Here is a 20,528-nt window from a genome sequence, read left to right on the forward strand (position 1 = left end):
CCAAACCATGGCATAAATGGTCCTCTGTGTGTGTGTGTGTGTGTGTGTGTGTGTGTGTGTGTATGACTTTAAGTGTCTTGAGATTGTTCTCCTTAAGGCGGGACCACATAGATAGACTGCCCGGATGACATTATAGGGACTGTATCCAGCTTGAGTTATGATGATGACGATAAATACATTTGGCCTTTCTGTCAACAAACAAATACTTTCTTCATGCAAATTACTGTTTAGAAAATTTGGTCATAGTCACAGCCATCACATTTGGCTTAATTCTTACTAACACATAGCCTATACGTTACAGATTATGTTTTCAATAATCTGCCTCTGTATTTTATAGGTCATTTACATTAATAGTTAAGCAAACTTTATGTAGTTATTAATTGGGTTGTTGTGTTGTGTGTCTGCAGTTCAGTCAGGGGAGAACTCGCGCTGCTCAGTCTCTCCTGCTTCAGCCTTTGCTATTGCCACAGCAGCAGCAGGACATGGTACAACACCAGGTACACACACACACTGATTAAACATATAATTTCCTAAAACCTTTACCTAAAGCAGTAATATTTATAGGCTACAGGCCTCAAAATGTACAGAAGTATCAAAAGGAAATATGGTATTCCTTTACTTTGTTACATCGTCTGTTAGCAGTATTTATTAGGTACTGTTAAGATCAGGACTTTAAATGCAAAACATATGACCAGCTTATAATATATATTGTGTTACTATAAACTACAGTGCATTATATAGTTAACTAGAAGAAACAGAACCGCCTGGACCAGTGAAAACATTGAAACCATAAAAAATGTTAAAGGGCTGATTCACCCAAACTACAAGAAATTGAATTTCATCAGTCATTGTTAGTTGTATCTATCCAAGCTGGTAGTTTTGTTTTTATTTGCCCACATTAGAGGCCCCTGATATTTCTGCCGCTATTGTATTGGTCGTCAATACAATAGAGATTAATTGAATTTTGTGGTGGTCACATTTGAAAAATTAAACAGCAACATCTCTTTGCAGAAACGGTGTCCTGGTTACTCAGATAATCCGTACACCACACTGTGAACAGTTTTTATTGGAATTACTTTTTGTAAAAGAACAAGTTGATATGTAAAATACTTTTATTTAAGTACATAATTCAAATACCTTTTCAACCACTGATGGATTTTGTTTTTGTTGGTAAATACAGTAAAGCCCCAGATCATCAAGGAAAGTTTTATATTATCACGCAATAATAACATATTCTCTCTGTCTGTCTTTTTCCTTTTTGGTTTGAATTTTTCCTCCAGTGTTTACTAACTCTGAAAGAACTTGTGATAAAGAGTTCATCATCCGCCGAGCTGCAACTAACAGAGTACTCAACGTGCTACGGCACTGGGTCTCCAAACACTCACAGGTCTGTCTGCACCCACCGCTGTCTGCCTGTCTGTCAGTGTGTGTGTGTGTGTGTGTGTGTGTGTGTGTGTGTGTGAGTGTGTGTGTGAGTGTCGGGGGTCCTGTTTTTGCCGTTGTGATCAACTTTGTGGTCTCATTAAAGCAGATGTCTGATGCCTTCTCTCTCTGCTCCACTGCTCTAACTTGAGCATGTAAACAGCCACATGCGCACAAACACACACACACCGAATATTGTTGCTGTGTCAATTGGACCACCAGCTCGGCCCGCCTCAGTCCACCTACCTACTCTTCTGCTAAACAGCCAGTGTTGCCTCTAATGAATTGAATATCATGGTAATTGCCTGACTCCCTGCGTAGAGGTCTAACTGCATCGACCTATTTTATGTATTTTTCTTCAATAATACAAAATGCTGTGATGACAGGCCAGCTTTAGTCGGCTTATTAACACAGAGGCAAGCACAAACACACACACGTACACCCACTCACATTTTTCTTTGGAAGGCCAAAGAACAAAGAGCTTGTTAAAACTGACCTTTGAACGCGAGTTGGAGTGGGAGTGAAAGGGGGAAAAGAGGAGGTTTCATAAGGAATTAGTGGGTTCAGGAAGAGGAATGGACAGTTGGAAGACGTGAAGGGTTATACAGCAGTGATTGATGATTGGTCAGGTGGGGAGACTGGAGAAAGCCATCAAAGAAGAGAAGGGAATAGAGAATATGTGTGTGTTTGTCTTGTCTTTGGCTTCTATTAGAGTTGAATTACAAATACTTTGGGGATGTGGGTAAAGTAAAGGACAGCTTTTGCACCACGGTCTACTTTAATGACCACCACAACAGTTGGACAACACAAAGTAACAACAATACATTCACTTTGCTGTCTTTATGGTGTGTCAGTCCTGAACTGAACAGTTACTGAAACTACAGACACAGCGTTGTGTGGTTAGTTTAAGTTTAAAGTATAAAATGCATATACATATACAATATATAATTACAATCAATTAAATTATTAAAAATATCCTAATAAACATCTGTATGATAAGGTGCCTAAGGTATCTTCAGAATAAATATTTATCTCATCCTACATTTCTAATTATTACAAGACATATCAACATCACTGTCTAAAATATTTGGAGGATTTTGTTCACTCCTAACTTCTATCTTTGTGAGGACCAAAGCCTTCACTTCTTTGAGTAATGGGTGTGTTGTGGTGGGTGCTGGGGAACCCATCACGTACGTCTATGAGGGTCCTTCCAAGTATAGAAGTTGATTTGTGTTTGTGTTTAGGACTTTGAAATGAACGGGGAGCTGAAGATGTCGGTGATCTGTCTCCTGGAGGAGGTGCTCAGAGATCCGGACCTTCTGCCTCAGGAGAGAAAAGCTACTGCCAACATACTAAGGTACAGCACAACCACACACATGCACAAAAATATGAACGCACGCATAATCTGTAATCGAAGATAAGTTAGTTCATAGTTTCTGCCATCAAAATGTCTTTCATTATAAAATTGTCATGAAAGCTCCTCCTTATTCTATCCTATTTTGTTCTTTTTTATCCTGTTCTGTTTGTTTCTGTTTTATTCTCTTGGGTTCTATTCTGTTTTATTCTGTTCTGTTCTGTTCTGTTATATTTAGTTCTGTTCTATTATTCTCTCTTAGTGCCCTTTCTCAAGACGAGCAGGACGATGCCCAGCTGAGGATCGAGGACATCTTACAGATGGTGAGAAAACTGCAGCACATAAAATCATAACAGGATGATTTTATGTACTGCAGTTTTTAATTAGTTATTTTTCTGTTGGATGAATTCATCAGCAGTAGCCTGCAGAGAAGAGAAACTCTACCTTTTGCTGCATAACGTAAACCTCTTCTTATTGTAGACTGGCTGAGTTATACAGCTTTTAATTTTAATTTTGATGTTTATGTGGCTCTCTATGGGATGACCCTGTTTGACGAAGCTAACGCCCCTGAAGTACTTTGAGCTTTAATACACATTTCCCCCAAATACGTATTAATTTTCTTGGTTACCAGTACCCAGAGATGAAAACAGTCAGGTTAATTGTCTTGGCTTAATAATGACTGGGAGTTACAAACAGACACACATTGCCTTAGTAAGATGTGAAAAGCCTCGGCCAGAACACACTGTTCTACTCTCCAGGCAGAAAGGGGTAAATACCCCCTCTACTGACTGTGACGGTCTCCAGGGTACTGCCAACTGTCATAAAACATATTCATCATAGCTAGTCCCTTTATTACATATTTATATCTCCTTGGTGTTTGTATTTGTGTTATGGTATGAGTATGAATTTGTTTATGACTCTGTGTGTCTCTGTATGTGTGTGTCCATGTGTGTGTCCACGTGTGTGTTCAGGCGGACTGTCCGAAGGCAGAGTGTTTTGAGTCTCTGTCAGCGATGGAGCTGGCTGAGCAGATAACTCTGCTGGATCACATCGTCTTCAGGAGCATTCCTTATGAGTCAGTCCTCGCATAAAACTCTCACACTGTGTTCTGCATCAGGCCAAACAAAACTAAATCACCTTTATGGACGCTGCTTATTATGAGGCCAGTTCATCATCACAGTGTCCCTCGGCAGCTCCATAGAAAAGCATGCTTTTAGATGCACAACGACAAAGACTGATGGCATTTTTATTTTACCACTCCAAATGTTTTTTTTGGAAAAGAGTTTTACTTAATATTGAAATTCCATTGACCTATAATATATTGACATCACTATGTGGTCAACTGCTACTATGATGAAGGTGTAAATGTAAATGTAAAGGTGAAGATGTAACACCTGCATTTACATTTGAGATTATTTCACTGTGTATTTAGTCATTTAATTATTTGATTCTAAAGGTGTAAATGTATTTGTATTTCTTCTATATAATGACACATATTTATCCATGCCATTAAATATTATACAGCAGAGTAAAACAGGTTATATCTAATGTATTTTTGCTGTATTGCCTTCTCTCAAAAATCTGTGAAAAAAAATTATCCAATTCTTCAGTTTGTGAAATTTAAAATGTAGAAAATTATAAAGCTATTGATACAATAAGGGAATACAGCCAATAATAATAGCTATAAGCAAAGCTGTTTTATAGTTTCTCAAACCTTTATATTTAGTTGTTCAGTTCTTGATTTCTCGACAGCCTTCACGACACACCTCTTTCTTTCCAAGTCCTTATCAACTCCTGCTGGGGACGTGATAATACCCTTAAGTCACAGTGAGATTATTGTGCCATATTTCACTATGTGAGATCACATGTCTCTGTCCTCTCTCTCTAAGAGAGTTTCTGGGCCAGGGCTGGATGAAGGTTGATAAGACAGAAAGGACACCATACATCATGAAAACTAGTCAACACTTCAATGATGTAAGCTCTTTCAGTGTCGTTAAACACCTTTTTTTCCCTTACCCTACTGTAAATATCCAGTACATGTCCTCTTATATTGTCTTTTCTTTTCCTGTTTGAAGATGAGTAACCTGGTGGCATCACAGATTATGACCCACACCGATGTAGGCTCGAGGGCCAACTCCATAGAGAAATGGGTTGCTGTGGCTGACATCTGCCGCTGTCTCAACAACTACAACGGAGTACTGGAGATTACATCTGCACTCAATCGCAGTGCCATCTTCCGTTTGAAGAAGACCTGGGCTAAAGTCAGCAAACAGGTGGAATAATTCTCCATAAATCCTTTCTGTATATAAAACCTAAAATCCATATATAAGCATAACACAAGTTGACAGTAAGTATTGCACTTGCAAACAAGTGTATATAAAGTTTACCTCAGCATAGAAGCTTAGAAGAAAGTTATTTTGTCTCTGTAATGTCAAACATATTCCCTATTATGAATTGATGTCATTAAAGAGTTCAGAGAAAGACAGTGCAGGGAGGCATTTACCTGTAATGTTTAGTATTTGCTCTTCACTTAATCCTGATGAACACCAAATCGATTAAAGCCATAATCATCCAATCACCAGACATGTCCACCAGACTGTCTCTCCACCAAGCCCTGCTGCCTATTCAGGACTGAAGCAAATTTGATTTTGCCATTTTATGACAATGATCTTTTAATAAGAGTAAGTGCATCTTGGTTTAATGCAACTGTCTGTCTGTCCCATTGTATAGATTATTATATACAATGGGACAGACATTGTATATAATAATATAATTAAAATTATTTTAAGTGTCTATTTGTGGTCTCATCCAGACTAAAGCACTGATGGACAAACTGCAGAAGACCGTGTCGTCTGAGGGAAGGTTTAAAAATCTGAGGGAGACCCTGAAAAAGTGAGACTTTCAATTTATATCTGTATACATATTATAAATATTATTGACTTTGTTATGCACATTATTCCTTCACACTTCATACTTTCTTCCACCAGCTGCAATCCTCCATGCGTGCCATACCTGGGAATGTATCTCACAGACCTGGCCTTTATTGAGGAGGGAACGCCCAATTTTACTGAGGAAGGTCTTGTTAACTTCTCCAAAATGAGGATGGTAGGCACATACATGCATAAGAAAATGCACAAAGGGGATGCAAATCATCTGTATATGTACACTGTGCTTTGTTTGTCAACTTGAATTCCACATTTTCTTTAGATATCCCACATCATCAGAGAGATCCGACAGTTCCAGCAGACCCCGTACAGAATAGAGCATCAAGCCAAGGTACTTTTCTGTCTTTCATTTCTCAAGAGCATCACCAAAGCAGTACTGAACATCACTGAATGTACAGTACATTTAAATAATAAACTTCATTTATATAGCACTTCAATATAATTACAAAGGGCTTTGTAAAACATAACCCTATTGAGCTAGAAAATGTCAAACATCTCACCCTTTAATGGAAAATAAGAAAAGGAAGCCATAGCTGTAAATATAGGTTGTTGGTCTGAAACTTACAGTATCTCTCCCCCCTTTAATGTCTTCTGTCCAGGTGACCCAGTACCTTCTGGATAAGACTCTGATCATGGATGAAGACACACTCTATGATCTCTCGCTGAAGATCGAGCCCAGGCTTCCCGCCTGAGTTACAGCTGTTTGTGGCCAGTGGGAGCCTGCCGAACCTGGACCCCCAAGGGCAACACGCCCACAAATTCTCATCAATCAAGAGGAAATCGGGAAGTTTTGAGAACGGCATGGAAATGGAAAAAGGCTGAAGTGAGAGATGAAGAAGCTTGAGAGTTTTACAAGAGACAGAGGGAGCATGAGACAGGCTAAGAATTTCTTAGGTGTTGGACTGATTGTCTTCAAGGAGAATAAGAGGAAAAAGTTTTGGTTGCATTGCATGAGGGTTTTGAGGAAATGACGTGTCTCTGTGTGTGCTCATCATTCCTCAGTCGAGAGTGCGGTGCACATCACGCTTCCTCAGACAGCCTGAGAGGGCAGGAAAGGCTGAGAGCATGGAGTGAGTGGATATAATACAGTGGACATAACAGAGATGTAGCATATACAGATAGTGTGACAGAGAGATGTCTGAGCTCGTGTCTCTGTGCTGTTGTCTATGTTCTGTTGCCTGTGCATTTCCGTGCCATGTCCTGGAGCAAGAGCCCCAAAAACGCTTTCTGTCATGATGGTCACTGCATAAAAACTGCATGATTTCAGCTTGGGATGTAACTGTCTAAATGGCCTTCAACCTGACCCCCTGACCATCAGCTTAGCATGCTTCACTCTTCACCAGGGTGACCCTCTAAGCCACTATGCATCCTCAGCGGGCTGGGAACGGCAAAAAATGCCTTTAAGCCTTCAAACACAATGTAGAAAGACACAAAAATGAAACACAACATCATTCGAAATTTGATATATTTTGATGAAGTGGCTTATTTTTCCATAGATGAAACAATTAATTCTGTAATTGTCGGCCTTCCCATGAAAGCAAAGAGCTCTTTTTTTTTTTTTAAATGTCCACATGAATGATACAAAATGAAAAACTTTATCAGTGCCTTCCACTAGTGTAGGTCAATTTCCCCACAATTGCCAATTTACATGCATAAAGTTTTATATATAAATTCCACTTAGAAATTTTAAGATTTCCTTAAAATAATTGGACTGTAGTTTCACTCATTCAACTTCTTTTTTCAGAAAATAGTTGATGTAGACTAAACAGTAGCATGTTAGTGTAAACACAGTAAAGTCATTGCAGCATCTAATCGTCAGCTAATATCTCCCTCTAGTGTTTAAACATTGTTATAACCTCTACTGACCCAAAGCTTCCGCAGCGTTTGTGTGCAGTTTGATTTATTTGTCAGATACTGACGTGTGTAGTCAGGTCCCAGTGTGTAACTCTTGGATGTAGGCTGGGACAGTTTTTGCACTCTCTGAGATGTAGCTTTGCTTGAGTGACAGTATGATCGTTATTTACCATGCTATTTATTTCATCAGATACTGTATTTTATCTTACTTTTGTATATAGTGACTCCACACATATCATATGATTGATGAAGAAATACTTTGAATTGTTATGCTGTGAATATAGATTTTATTGTTTTGATTATTTTGTCTCTCTTGCTTTTATGTTGACTTCTAGTTTTGCATCCCAGGCTCTTGTATTGCAAGAAATCTGTTAAACTTTATTCAAAAAAAAAAAAGAAAAAAAAAAAAGAAGTCTTTTGAAGGTTTAAAAAAATGTAGCATTTGAATAATCAGAATTTGTTTTCTGTATTGCTGACATGATGATGATATGATGAACATAGTTGTCCTGCATGCACACAACAGCTGCATGTTGTGCATGTCTGACCGGACGCTCCATGTACGTTCTCCCTCTGCTTCTCTATATTAATATTGTCTCTGTAGCTGTCGGGAGGCTCTGCTAAAAGGCATAGAAACATTATTTTGTCCATCAAATCTGGCACGTTCGTCTCTTAGTGTGCCTCACAAGATCGTTAGGCGATGTCATCTGTGAAACAGCCTGTTGTTATGCAGTAGCATAACAGTGAAAACAGAGAACAATAATCTTGTTCCAGATTGATTAGAGGAAACGTTTTCAGGCTTTGCTTTAGGAAGAACTTGTCCTTTGCACTGCATCTGTAATTCTGAGTGTCTGTTTCACGTACAGGTTTGTGAATACAGGATGCTATGTTTGTATTGTTTTTGTGTATTTGTTGGCATTTCTCACTTTTAGGTGCAGGGGAAATAAATTCAACATGCCTTATGGGTTTGCGCAGTTTCTTGGATTGTGCAATAATTTCATAGATATTAAGTTGCTTCTGCTTCCTCTGGTAACAACTGCCCTTCATTTTGACTCCTATGTACTCCGACAATCTCTGGTGCATCAACACATTTCAACTACGATATGGGACCAAACTCTGCAAAACTCTGTGGGACAACAGAAGAATTACCTTTGTATGTTTTGGTTATTAATTCAGATGAAACCACAAACATCAGGCTACAGTACACAACACCAGTAACAGTGTGCATATGTTTAAAAGGTAAGAAGTACTTTTGTATGATCAGAGCACCGTTTAATTATCCGCGGGTTTTATCTGGTCTAACTCTAGACTGAAAGTAGAATTCACCAAATTTAAGAATGAATATTCTTCTCTTTGTCCAATTAGTAACCCAGTTGTACTCACTCAAAGCCAGACACCAGAACTACATTTTTAATTATACAATCTCAATATGTCAAACCTGACGCTGCTCTTAAAATGATGAATAATAGGACTTTTAGATATTGTCGATTCACAGTTTGAACCAGATGTTGTACCAGATACAGTGGCATCCCTGGGTGCTCTCGCAGTCACATTTAAAAGAATACTAAATCTTGATCTATTATTGTTATCCAGACAACATCTGGAAATACTTCACAGAGAATGACTTGGGATATTTACAATGTTTCACACTTGAATTTTATGAAGTAGGCTGTCTGTAGAACCTGTTTATTTACAGGTTCAAAGTGTGTTCTTGTTTTGGTGTTTAGGGAGACAACATTCAAAAACGGTGAAAGACTGCAAAGCAACTGAAATAAGAGCCTCCATTCAAATTATATTAAGGCTTTTCTTCAGGCTGCATGGCATCTGTTGTTGAGGACTATTCCATTTTAGGGGTAGTTCTCTGAAAGGACCACCACACTTCATGCATATTTAAATAAAACTGCAGTAGAAGACGGTAGACCACTTTGGCCTATAAAGCCAGTTGTTACTGTATCCTTCATGAAACACTTCCTCAACCAGACAGATTACGTCACATTCAAGTGCACAGGGGAAAAAAATATATTCCTTCCTAAGAGTGTCGCTGAACCATGTGCCAAAGCAAAGAATTTTCATTTTATCAATATATTTCACAGGCCACACACAGAGCAAACATATTGGATGCATTGACAGAGGACAGTTAGCACTGTAAAAAGATAAAACCTTGTTCAAGACTGGAGGTTTGCAGACTGAGTCTCCACATCCTCCACAACTGTTTGTTCAGCCATTATCTTGTTTCTTTTTTCACTGAATCACAAAGCACTGAGAACTGTTTTGGCAGCCTCTGTCTTGAAGTTCTGACTGAGTGACATAAACACTTACTGTCAAGTAGTGTGACCCGGCACTGCGGCCATCCTGCCACCCTGTGGTCATGAATGGCATCGCCTCTTTTGGCCCCAGTGATGGCATGAACTGTATACCACCTGTGGTCTAATCTGCTCCTTGTCTCACTAAACTATCTCAGCTACTGCTGATTTGATCATGGATGAGATGTTTAGCTAGAAATTGCGATTTCATGGGCTGGTATTCCGTTCTGCCCGTTAATAGTCTGAATAGAAATGAGCGGCACTGAAGGGCTGTTGGACAGGAGAGAGAGGAAGACACTGTTGAATCTGGGTTCAGTATCTACATTTACAGTAGAACAACAACTGCGAACAAGCAACAACTTGTGTCTGTTGCAGGAAATAATGTTAGAGAAAGGGAGTGAGACAGAGGGAGACAGAGACAGAGGGAGTGATAGAAAAAAATGGTACAGTGTGAATCCCAGACAAGTTGGGAAAGTGTTTGCAAGGTGATACACTCAACATTCGAAATGTTGTCAAGGAGATGAACCAAGTTGTTAGTGTGGGATCTGCTGTCGGGGTGGCGGTTGGAGGTTGTGAGCATTTGTCTCTCAGTAGGAGTTTTGTAGCAGATCAACCAACACGACTGCTGTTTCTGAGGGACAGATGGATGACAGTTGGTTGAAGTTTACCACAACACTGAGGGTGTGACATCGTGGCCTTATCCAGCCAACTCATGGGCTTAATGACAATTATACTAGACTTGAAATACTGGGAAAAAAGACAAGGAGAAGGTATCTGAATTTAGAGACACAATGCATAGGTTATGATGAATATGTAGTCTAAAATGTTGAATAAAAATGTCCTTTACAGTGTAACCATTTGACTACACTCTCCATGTTTGTGTTGTATTATTCCTCCTTGGCAAACTTTTCTCCACACCCTCCATGTCAGTACTGACACTGGACTTTACACTGAGTGATACTAAACTACAATAAAAACACATGTGAATTACAGGAACGTTTTGAGGAAGTGGATATATTCTGAGCAGGGTGAACATTCCTGTAGACAGATAAGGTGACCTGGACCCACATTTTAATATATTCACACAACTGATGGAAGAACAGTTAAACAGAGTTATGCATGTTTTTAGGTGTTGTTTTTTTTTCCTTTTGAATATGTTTTTCTTTTCTTCTGATTGTAAAACCCAATACCCAAATACCCAGGTAGTTAGGTAGGTGCTGTGTTAATCATGTTTATTAAATAAAATGCAATTAGGAACGTGAAGGTGATACACTTGGTGATTAATAGGTGCTGGATCCAATGATGGAATGTAACTAAGTATATTTTCTCAAGTATCATACTTAAGTACAATTTTGAGGTACGTGTACTTACTGGAGGTACTATACTGGAGTATTTCCATGTCATGCTACTTAATACTTCTACTTCACTATATTTCAGAGAGCAATATTGTATAATATCTTTTCATTTCACTACATTTATTTAAGAGTTAAGGTTACTAGTTACTTTTCAATATAAAATAAGATCAATTGTTACAGATTGAACTACCAAAATTATATGAAGTAGTTAAAATTAACTCCACATTGACCAAAGACAACATTAAAGTACTGCTAACATATTAATACATCAATAATAATGATCCAATAATATAATAGTATAACACTGACAGTAGCCACTATGCATTATGAGTACTTTTACTTTTGATACTTTAAGTACATTTTGTTGCAGATACTTTTACTGAAATGAAATGTTAAATGCAGGAGTTTTACTTGTTATGTATTTTTATGCCACTTTCACTTAAATAATACTTCCTCCACCACTGCCTGGATCAGTGTGGGAGGTAATGTTAAGTCTGTTGATTTATCACAGGTGTCTGTGAATTACTGAAAGTGGTCCTGCAGCTAAGACTGACTGATCATTCTAGTTACATTATTAATGTGTGTAAAGGAGCAAAGAATTGATCATCTTTCCTGAGCACATGATAGAAGCCAATGTATGTGTGTATGTGTGTGAGCATGCAGGTGTGTGAGTGCATGTGTGAAGAGGCAGGCAGACATGCTGACTGACAGTAGAAAGAGGATTTTCTGTCTGTTACCCAGTGAGAGGCTAATCCTGAGCACTCTCTCTCTCTCTCTCTCTCTCTGATCCCAGCTCTGTTCTTCAGTCTGTTCTCACTCTGCAGATCGAGCCTCTCTGGACTGAGCTGCAGGAAACACTCAGGCCCTTCGTTGCCTCCACTCTTCAGACAAACCTCAGGTGAGTGATGGACTCTCCCTCCTCACCTCTCAGCTCTTGCTCTCTGCAGGTTTCCCCCCTCTGTGTTTCTTACCTCCTTACGCATGTATATTTCCTCAGAGTAGTACATTAACTACTAACAGCAGGTGTTTAGACTGCCTTTCAAACATTTTTCACTTGTGTTTTTTATCAAACTGTGGGCTTTCCTCTGAAAAAAGTGGAATACTTTGAATGAAGCATGATACATTTATATTGTTGTGAGAGTTTGCATTAAGAGCTAATTGGAATTTAATACATTTTGATTGTTTTTAATCACCTATAATAGAAATGAAGCTTTGTTTCCAAGCATGTATGCACACCTCAAGAGACTCTTTTCATCAGCTGAGTCCGCCTTTAGATTTTTACTTAGCACACTGTATAGCACTCTGTACAGCACTCTGTACAGCACTCTGTATAGCACTCTGTACAGCACTCTGTACAGCACTCTGTATAGCACTCTGTACAGCACTCTGTACAGCACTCTGTATAGCACTCTGTACAGCACTCTGTATAGCCTACACAGCAGCCTCTTGCATTAGGGCCTCCTAATCTGCCTGCTATTAACCTCAACCAGCCGTCCATCTTACATTTAACATACATACATCACAAACATCTCTCCAAACAAACCCATTTAAATGAACAAAACACTTTGTTGCAGTGGTGGTACGCAACTAAGTACATTTACTTTTTGAGGTACTAGTACTTTACTTGATTAATTGCATTTTATGTTATTCTACTGAAGAGGTTCTTAGATGTTATAACCGATACCCCCACCCAACGCAGATATTACATTGAGTGACGGCTGTTCTACGACCTAACACTTCCCAAAATCTACACGCAAGACCGTCTCAGTCTGCTTAGGGAGTCTAGTTACGTTCCCGGAATACCACGTCTTTAGGGCCTATATAGTCGACTCTGTGCCGATGATTAGCAGGAATATCTGTGTGCGGTAGGTGTTTGGAGATTGGTGGTACCCCAGTAAGACCCTAAAGGAAAAGATCAATACTGCAGGAGGTCCACTCTGATGGTTTGAGGACACTCGCCTGGTTTTACACTGGGCCACCTCGAAGGCCCTAATCCCTAATTTATAATTTTGAGATAAATTTAGGGAATCCCACCCTGTGTCCCAAATATTCAGAGAACTTTAACCTTAACACCAAACTTAACACAACAGCAGCAAAACATCAGACAACTGAGCTGAACCTATTCAACATGTCCTTCCATGTTATACATTGCAATATAAACACAGCAGCTTTCATTAAAATTCACCAATCAAAGTCAAATTATTATCTACTGTCGGCATATCTCAAGGAGAGGAGTCTTCTTACCTGAGGGAGGCTACTTAGATGATCTCAGAGAGGAGCAACACAGGAATTTGGTTGGAATGTACAAAATACAATCCCAGTTTTATTGGAGTTTTATCAAAAAGAGTAAATGGATACAAAATGTTCAAAAAAAAGAAAATATAAAAATTAAAGGAATAAAAGCAATTAAGCAAAAACCAAGTAACAAAGTCTCACAAACTACCAAGAACCCCAAGGGACCAAAGAGGCAACCGAAGAGAAGAGCCCTGAGCCTTTGTTCTGCTCTTCCTTTTATAACCTTTGCCCCCCGTTCTTAGCTATTGGGTAACAATACATGAGATCACAAAATACATTTTCCATACTTTAACAAAGCACGCTTCAACTTCCGTGTTTAACGAGGCGCCTGCAGGCACCGAAACAACCGTGTGTTTGTGGTTTTTCACTGCAAGCGTAGGGTGTCCCTATAGGTGGATTGCTCAACACTACTCCACTACAATTCAGAGGGAAACATTTTACTTTTTACTCCACTAAATCTATTTAGTAAATGTATTTTAGAAACTTTGTTACTAGTTACTTTACAGATTCAGATTACTAATGATAACTATCATCAACAAATAAAATCAGATTTAATGTTGTAGATTAAGCTACACAGCAGTTTTTAACCTCACCTTTACCAGCTGCAACATTAAAGTGATATTATAATCCAATAATATAATGATGAGTACTTCTACTTTTGGTACTTTGAGTTTATGTTGATGCTAATACTTTTGTACTTTTATTTAACTAAAATTTTTAATGCCAGACTTGGCAGAGTATTTCTACACTGTGGTATTGCTCCTGTGGTATTGCTACTTTTACTTTAAAAAATGATGCTACTACTTCTTCCACCTCTGCTGTGTGGTATGTCTTTCTCCATTTCAGGAAAGGTCAGAGGGTACAGACGCCTCTCCTCATTACTTTCCCTCTTCATTTAATCTTCTAGTCTCTGATGGGAATGCCTCTAATCCTACCTTTTCCACGCTCCTTCTTTAAGTGTCCTCTTACCTTTTAACCCCTCCGCCTGATCTTAATGTGGCCCTTAATACATCCTGTACTGTCCCTCACTCCTCCACACCTCATTCACTTTCATCCCCTCTCTTGCTCCTTTTCCTTTCCACGTATTTCTGATTTTTTTCAGCGAGAATCTTGAGTTTCTCCCTTGTTTTCCCTTTGCAAGTCTTCCTATATATCCACCTTGTCTGTATTTATTTAACGGCTCCTTTCAAACTGTATTCTTTTCTCTCTCATCCACCTCCCCACCACCTCCCCACCCTCTGCCTCTTCCTGCTTGTCCTGTGTGAGCTCAGCTGACCAGCCCAGGATGTCAGAGGCAGACGGCTGATGCCAACTCTAAAACTGGCACTTTGGCTTAACCTCACAGACTGCTACTATCAATACTGTGTGTGTGTGTGTGTGTGTGTGTGTGTGTGTGTTTGTGTGTGTGTGTGTGTGTGTGTGTGTGTGTGAAAGGTGACTTGACCAATAGCTTATAACAGATATAGAATTTGTATTTGTATTATGGGTAATGTGCAAAGATATGTCAGCACCGCATAGGAGTGCTGTTTATAATGATACGTAGAGAGTCTCACTGAGAGAAGAGAAGAGAAGGTGAGATGACATATTATATTAATATGGCGGTATCTCTCTCAGTATCCAATCACAAATCATCTGATCACCTGAGCTGGTGGCTCTCCCAGGGTGGCCAATCAGAAGGCTTCTGTCTGCTTCTAGAATAATCTCATCACACAGACTGCAGGCGTATCTGTTACTTAAGCATTTGATAGTTTAATGCAATTAGTAGTTTAGTCTGAGTATGTACCTGAGAAGAGGTGTGCTAATACATTTCAATGTAAATTAAGATAATTGTTGAACTATATGACAAACAACAACACAAAAGCCACAATGACAGCTACCTCCAAATATGTATTTAAGGTGCATTATAAAGGCTTGGGTTACTATAATCGCTCTGTTATCACATTCATATACTTACACAATGCTATAGTCTCACCACTGTGAGATTTCTAAAGAGAAATACACAGTCATGCTATAAAGTTGTACAACAAATACTCTGCTCAGATACTTATAGGTCACAGGTTGTTCTGCTCTCCTCTGTCCCTGTGGGCAGTCTGGTTTAGCAATCTGATTTCCAATGATCTAAATGTCTGTGACATTCAGGCAGGAGGCTGCGGTAAAGTTCAGGCCTGGTTAAACCAGTAGATCAGTATGCTGCAAAGTATCACAAATACACTTAAACACATAACCTGACATTTATAAGTCCTTAATGAGACTGGAACCAACTATTACCACAATCAGTATGGATATTTACACGTTGGCCAGTGATAAATTCAGTTACTTCCCCACAAGATGTAACCAGATTTAAATATAACAGTCAGCAGTAACCTGACATGTTGTCCAAAAGGGACACAAATAGCGCCTTACACTGGCAGACTGCTTTTAATGGTAAATAAATAACACACATTTGAAGTTGATGCAAAGTCACCTTTTCCCAGGTAATAACCCAGACCACGTAACCATGGCGAACTCTTTCACCCGTATGATGTCTGGCCGTAACACGGCAGTGGTGTTGGCCAGCATAGGAGCTGGCACTCTGGCATCTGGTTTCCTCCTCAGTGACAGCACTGCTGCAGCTGAGAGGAAGAGGCTCTATCCACCCAGGTACGTGTGTGTGCGTGTGTGTGCGTGTGTGTGTGTATTTGAGGTGATTCAATAATTTTGTCGAGCCAAGCCAAGTTGCCTGACATTACTGTTTCCATCAAAGAAGATATTAAGACAGATGATCAATAAGTTACAATTGCAAACTGGAAAAAAAACTTTAATACATTTCAACGTGTTATTTCTGCAGACTGCATCTGTCAACGCCTCCCTCAAATATACTACTATATACTATAATACGCATGTTAGCACATCTGAAATATTGAATAATTTATGAACAAAATAAAAAGGTACTAGATATATTTATATTTAGAAAACTGCATATGTTCATGCGTATCTACCCACGCTACTGAAGCCATTCAAGCAAACTAAATGTTTTGTTTGAAAAATGATTCAATGATGATGACTAGACTATGAAAACATCTCTACTAGTAGTGAAACTAGTTTGTCCAAACATTAAGTTAGTTGTTGATAACTTTCTACAGTGCTGATTTCCCTGACCTGAGGAAGCACAACAACTGCATGGCAGCAGCCCTGACCCCAACCATTTATGCCCACCTGAGGGACAAGGAAACCCCCAACAACTGGACCCTGGACCAATGCATCCAGACCGGGGTGGACAACCCTGGACACCCCTTCATCAAGACCGTGGGCATGGTAGCTGGAGATGAGGAGAGCTACGAGGTTAGAGTTAATGTTTGCAGTGAGTTGTTGTTTGTCTTCAATACTAAAATGGGAAAAACTGAGTGTGTGATTTTTCCCATCAGGTGTTTGGTGAGCTCTTTAATCCTGTGATCAAGGATAGACACAATGGCTTTGACCCTAACACTATGAAGCACCACACTGACCTGGATGCTTCCAAGGTTACACCTGCATTTTCTCTTCACTCCTGTGCATCACATGATCTTGTCCATCCATCATTTCCTGTATCCACTCCTTCACACAGTGACCTGATACTTTCTCCCCTTCAGGTCACCTCAGGAATGTTTGATGAGCGCTACGTGTTGTCATCTCGTGTCCGTACCGGCCGTAGCATCCGTGGACTGAGTCTTCCCCCTGCGTGCACGCGCTCTGAGCGTCGTGAAGTGGAGCGCGTGGTTGTGACAGCTCTGTCTGGCCTGAAGGGAGACCTGGCTGGCCGCTACTACAGCCTGGGAGAGATGTCTGACAGAGAGCAGCAGCAGCTTATTGATGTTAGTGCAAAATCACTCACACTCCAACACACACTGAGAAACAAGGTTGGTTTCTGTAGTTTTTTCTTTTGATGACCTTTGCCATCTAATGCCCTCCCCCCCTCCGATTCCTCTGTTCCTTTACTGGCCAATCAGGAGCACTTCCTGTTTGATAAACCTGTGTCACCCCTGCTCACGGCAGCTGGGATGGCCAGAGATTGGCCTGATGCTCGTGGGATCTGGTAAGACTAGGAGAAAAGAGTCTAGAAGAAATACAGATGTTTTTGTAGCTTAGAGAACCTGCAAAAGCTGTAGTCCCTGCACCCCTGTTTGCCTAGAGTGCCCAGAAACATAGTTGTTGAAAGATATGCCTCAGAGGTTTGCTGAAGAATAGTGTGCATGCTTTTGTTCACTAGTGATGGGTTTGTGCTGGGGACAACTGGATGTTTTGTTTCGAGAGACACTAATAGAAACACAAATAAGGAAACAGCTAATTTGGGACCATCTTCATTACATAACTTATTTTTTTTAGCAAAGTAGTCTTATTTGTTGACATTTACCAATTTGTTACACACAAAGTGTTATTTAGGAATCAGACATCAGACACTATTGTGCACAAACACCATATAGTTGGACCAATATGACTGGAAAGAAGTAGATTATACTGTAGAATTAGATTACACTGTTTTTCTGTAAAATTATGTAAAGACAGATTATGTAGAAAACACTGTGCCCACATTCCTGTAAGGCTTAAAATCACCAAAAAACAAGCAGATTCAGACTCACTCACTGGTAGAATACAGCGTGTTAGTGTCTTTTCAGTAGTTTTACAAAACATTCTCCTATACATTTAGTACTTAACACATCACTGGTAGTATCATGAAACTTACACTTGCAGCTCCTCCAGACCCAAACTAATAGGTTACTTTATCTCCTGTTTGAATGCTGTAATTATTCTTTTCAAACAGCTGTTCTGCATCGATCAAATTTCACTCTCCTCTGCAGATTCAAAATGTCTTTTCTCATGCCTCTCTTCTTCCTTTACCTCCATACCTCAGGATCATTTCCTTTTTGATAAAGTAGTGTTGCTACGTCCCCCACCTCCCCACCTGTGCCTTCATAGCCCATGATTGGCTTGACACTGGAGGCTTTACTTTGCCGAATGTGATTGAAAAATAGATTTTCTTCTCTAATGATTCATGGACATAAAAACCCAGCTTTGAATCAGAGTTTAATTCTGCCTTCCTGATTGTCTCAGGCACAACAACGAGAAGAACTTCTTAATCTGGATCAACGAGGAGGACCACACCAGGATCATATCCATGGAGAAAGGAGGAAACATGAAGAGGGTGTTTGAAAGGTTCTGCAGAGGTCTTAAGCAAGTATGCATGTCTCTATGTCTACTTGCACCACCATGGTCCAGTGTGGATTCCTCCCTAATTGAAATAATTTAGTTTATGCAGTTTATCTTAGTGCTAATTGTCTACAAGATTGTATTAAAACTAGGCCATAAAACAAAATATACAGTGGAATAACACATCAGAAATCAAGAAACTGGGCCTTATCTGCTACAATTGTAGTTTTTGTCCTTTTTAATCTCCAGATATTTAATTATTTCGCTGTAATTTTACCTTGTATGATCGCACGTGACAAATAAATGGATTAATTGAGTCTGTTGAAAATATCTTTAACATGTGTGTTCCAAAAAGTAAAAATATGTAACTTTTAGGTGGAGCATCTAATTCAGGAGAGAGGTTGGGAGTTCATGTGGAATGAGCGTCTGGGCTACGTCCTCACCTGCCCCTCTAACCTTGGCACTGGGCTCAGGGCTGGCGTGCATATTCGCCTGCCCCTCCTCAGCAGGGTAATGCAAGGAACACACTGCCAGTAAATGACAGCACACACAGGGACACATACCCCTGCCCCCCTGTGTCTGAAAATGATTTATTGTGTGTGATGGTTATGATCTAGGACCCTCGCTTCAAAAAGATCCTGGACAACCTGAGGCTACAGAAGAGAGGCACAGGAGGTGTTGACACGGCTGCTACTGGAGACACCGTTGACATCTCTAACCTCGACCGTCTGGGCAAGTCAGAGGTAAACACTTGAGGAGGAAGCTGAAGTAAAAGTAGAAATGAGCAGCAGGCAAAGAGTGACAGAGTCAGACAGAGCAGAGCAGACATGCCAACAGGTGTGGGCTGTGAATAACCGTACCCCCTGCTGGTCTTTAATCTATAATCCAGGCAGGGATGTGCCAGTTGAGGTTAAAAGACTTCTGCCTCCTGAGCTGAGCCTTTCATGCAGCACTTCCTCAAAGGCTGTGATGAAGGCCTCCAACAGGCGCTTCCAATCAAAGGCTGTTAAAGATCAGGGTTATGGTTGTGGTTAGACTCTACCAATCACACCCAAGCAGAGAAAGTCCTGCCTGAAATGCTAAACTCAGGGAGCCAAAGTCACCATCGTTATGGAGGGCTGCAGGGGAATTATGTATTGTACTTAGAAGACAACACACAGTATCACAGAATCATGGAGAATTTAAAATTAAAGACAGTTTATAAACAGACAAAGATCACTGGTTCTCAAATACCAAATTTTAGAGTGCACAAAGTTCAAGCTAAAATTTGCAATAGATTAGGAAAATGACTGACTATACACTGTGAATGGTTTAACAACTTTCACTTATTTGCATTCCTTCGACCTGAGAGAGGAACTAATCACTGGACTCAGCTGGAGTTCTTATGAAATCAAATGAAATCATTTGGATATTAACTCAAATGTAACCTGAACTTGTGTAACAATGTGACTTTTGACACTAGTTGTATCCATGTATCCACAGGTCGAGCTGGTACAAGTAGTGATTGACGGCGTGAACTACCTAATTGAATGTGAGAAGAGGCTGGAGAAGGGGCAGGACATCAAGATCCCCTCCCCCATCCCTCAGTTCAGGAAGTGAACATCACCTCTGCTGGGAATCCTGGAGTAGAGCAGGCGCTCCAACCGCTGGTCGTTAAACTGTTGGTCTTACAAGATATTCATGGCATGTATAGCACAATAAATTCATTGCATGTACATGAATTCTACTAAACACAATAAACTCTCTTGATGAATTGAGTTGTATTACTGGCAGGTGTTTTACAATGTTGGTGATTGTTGAATATTAAACCAGAAGTTCTCAATCTTTTTGGCCTCTTACA

General features: G+C 39.8%; 2 protein-coding genes across 4 annotated transcripts in view; both read left to right on the forward strand.

The window, feature by feature from the left end:
- Positions 1–6,413, forward strand: part of rasgrf2b (Ras protein-specific guanine nucleotide-releasing factor 2b) — a 39,522-nt gene extending 33,109 nt beyond the window's left edge. For all 3 annotated transcript variants that reach the window (XM_070904098.1, XM_070904099.1, XM_070904100.1), the window contains 11 exons: positions 408–497; positions 1,281–1,387; positions 2,667–2,779; positions 3,039–3,099; positions 3,748–3,851; positions 4,666–4,750; positions 4,852–5,049; positions 5,589–5,668; positions 5,764–5,881; positions 5,984–6,052; positions 6,321–6,413. In XM_070904098.1, coding sequence (XP_070760199.1) covers positions 408–497; positions 1,281–1,387; positions 2,667–2,779; positions 3,039–3,099; positions 3,748–3,851; positions 4,666–4,750; positions 4,852–5,049; positions 5,589–5,668; positions 5,764–5,881; positions 5,984–6,052; positions 6,321–6,413 — 1,118 coding nt within the window. The remainder of the gene's footprint in view (positions 1–407; positions 498–1,280; positions 1,388–2,666; positions 2,780–3,038; positions 3,100–3,747; positions 3,852–4,665; positions 4,751–4,851; positions 5,050–5,588; positions 5,669–5,763; positions 5,882–5,983; positions 6,053–6,320) is intronic.
- A 9,609-nt stretch (positions 6,414–16,022) lies between these two features.
- LOC139284456 (creatine kinase U-type, mitochondrial-like) lies at positions 16,023–20,287 on the forward strand. Its single transcript, XM_070904733.1, has 9 exons — positions 16,023–16,165; positions 16,648–16,846; positions 16,930–17,025; positions 17,134–17,355; positions 17,491–17,576; positions 18,593–18,716; positions 19,064–19,198; positions 19,306–19,431; positions 20,171–20,287. Exons 1-9 carry the CDS (start codon positions 16,023–16,025, stop codon positions 20,285–20,287), a joined length of 1,248 nt encoding a protein of 415 aa, XP_070760834.1.
- The last annotated feature ends 241 nt before the right edge of the window (positions 20,288–20,528 follow it).

The sequence above is a fragment of the Enoplosus armatus genome, chromosome 4, assembly GCF_043641665.1.
Source record: "Enoplosus armatus isolate fEnoArm2 chromosome 4, fEnoArm2.hap1, whole genome shotgun sequence".
NCBI classification, from domain to species: domain Eukaryota; kingdom Metazoa; phylum Chordata; class Actinopteri; order Centrarchiformes; family Enoplosidae; genus Enoplosus; species Enoplosus armatus.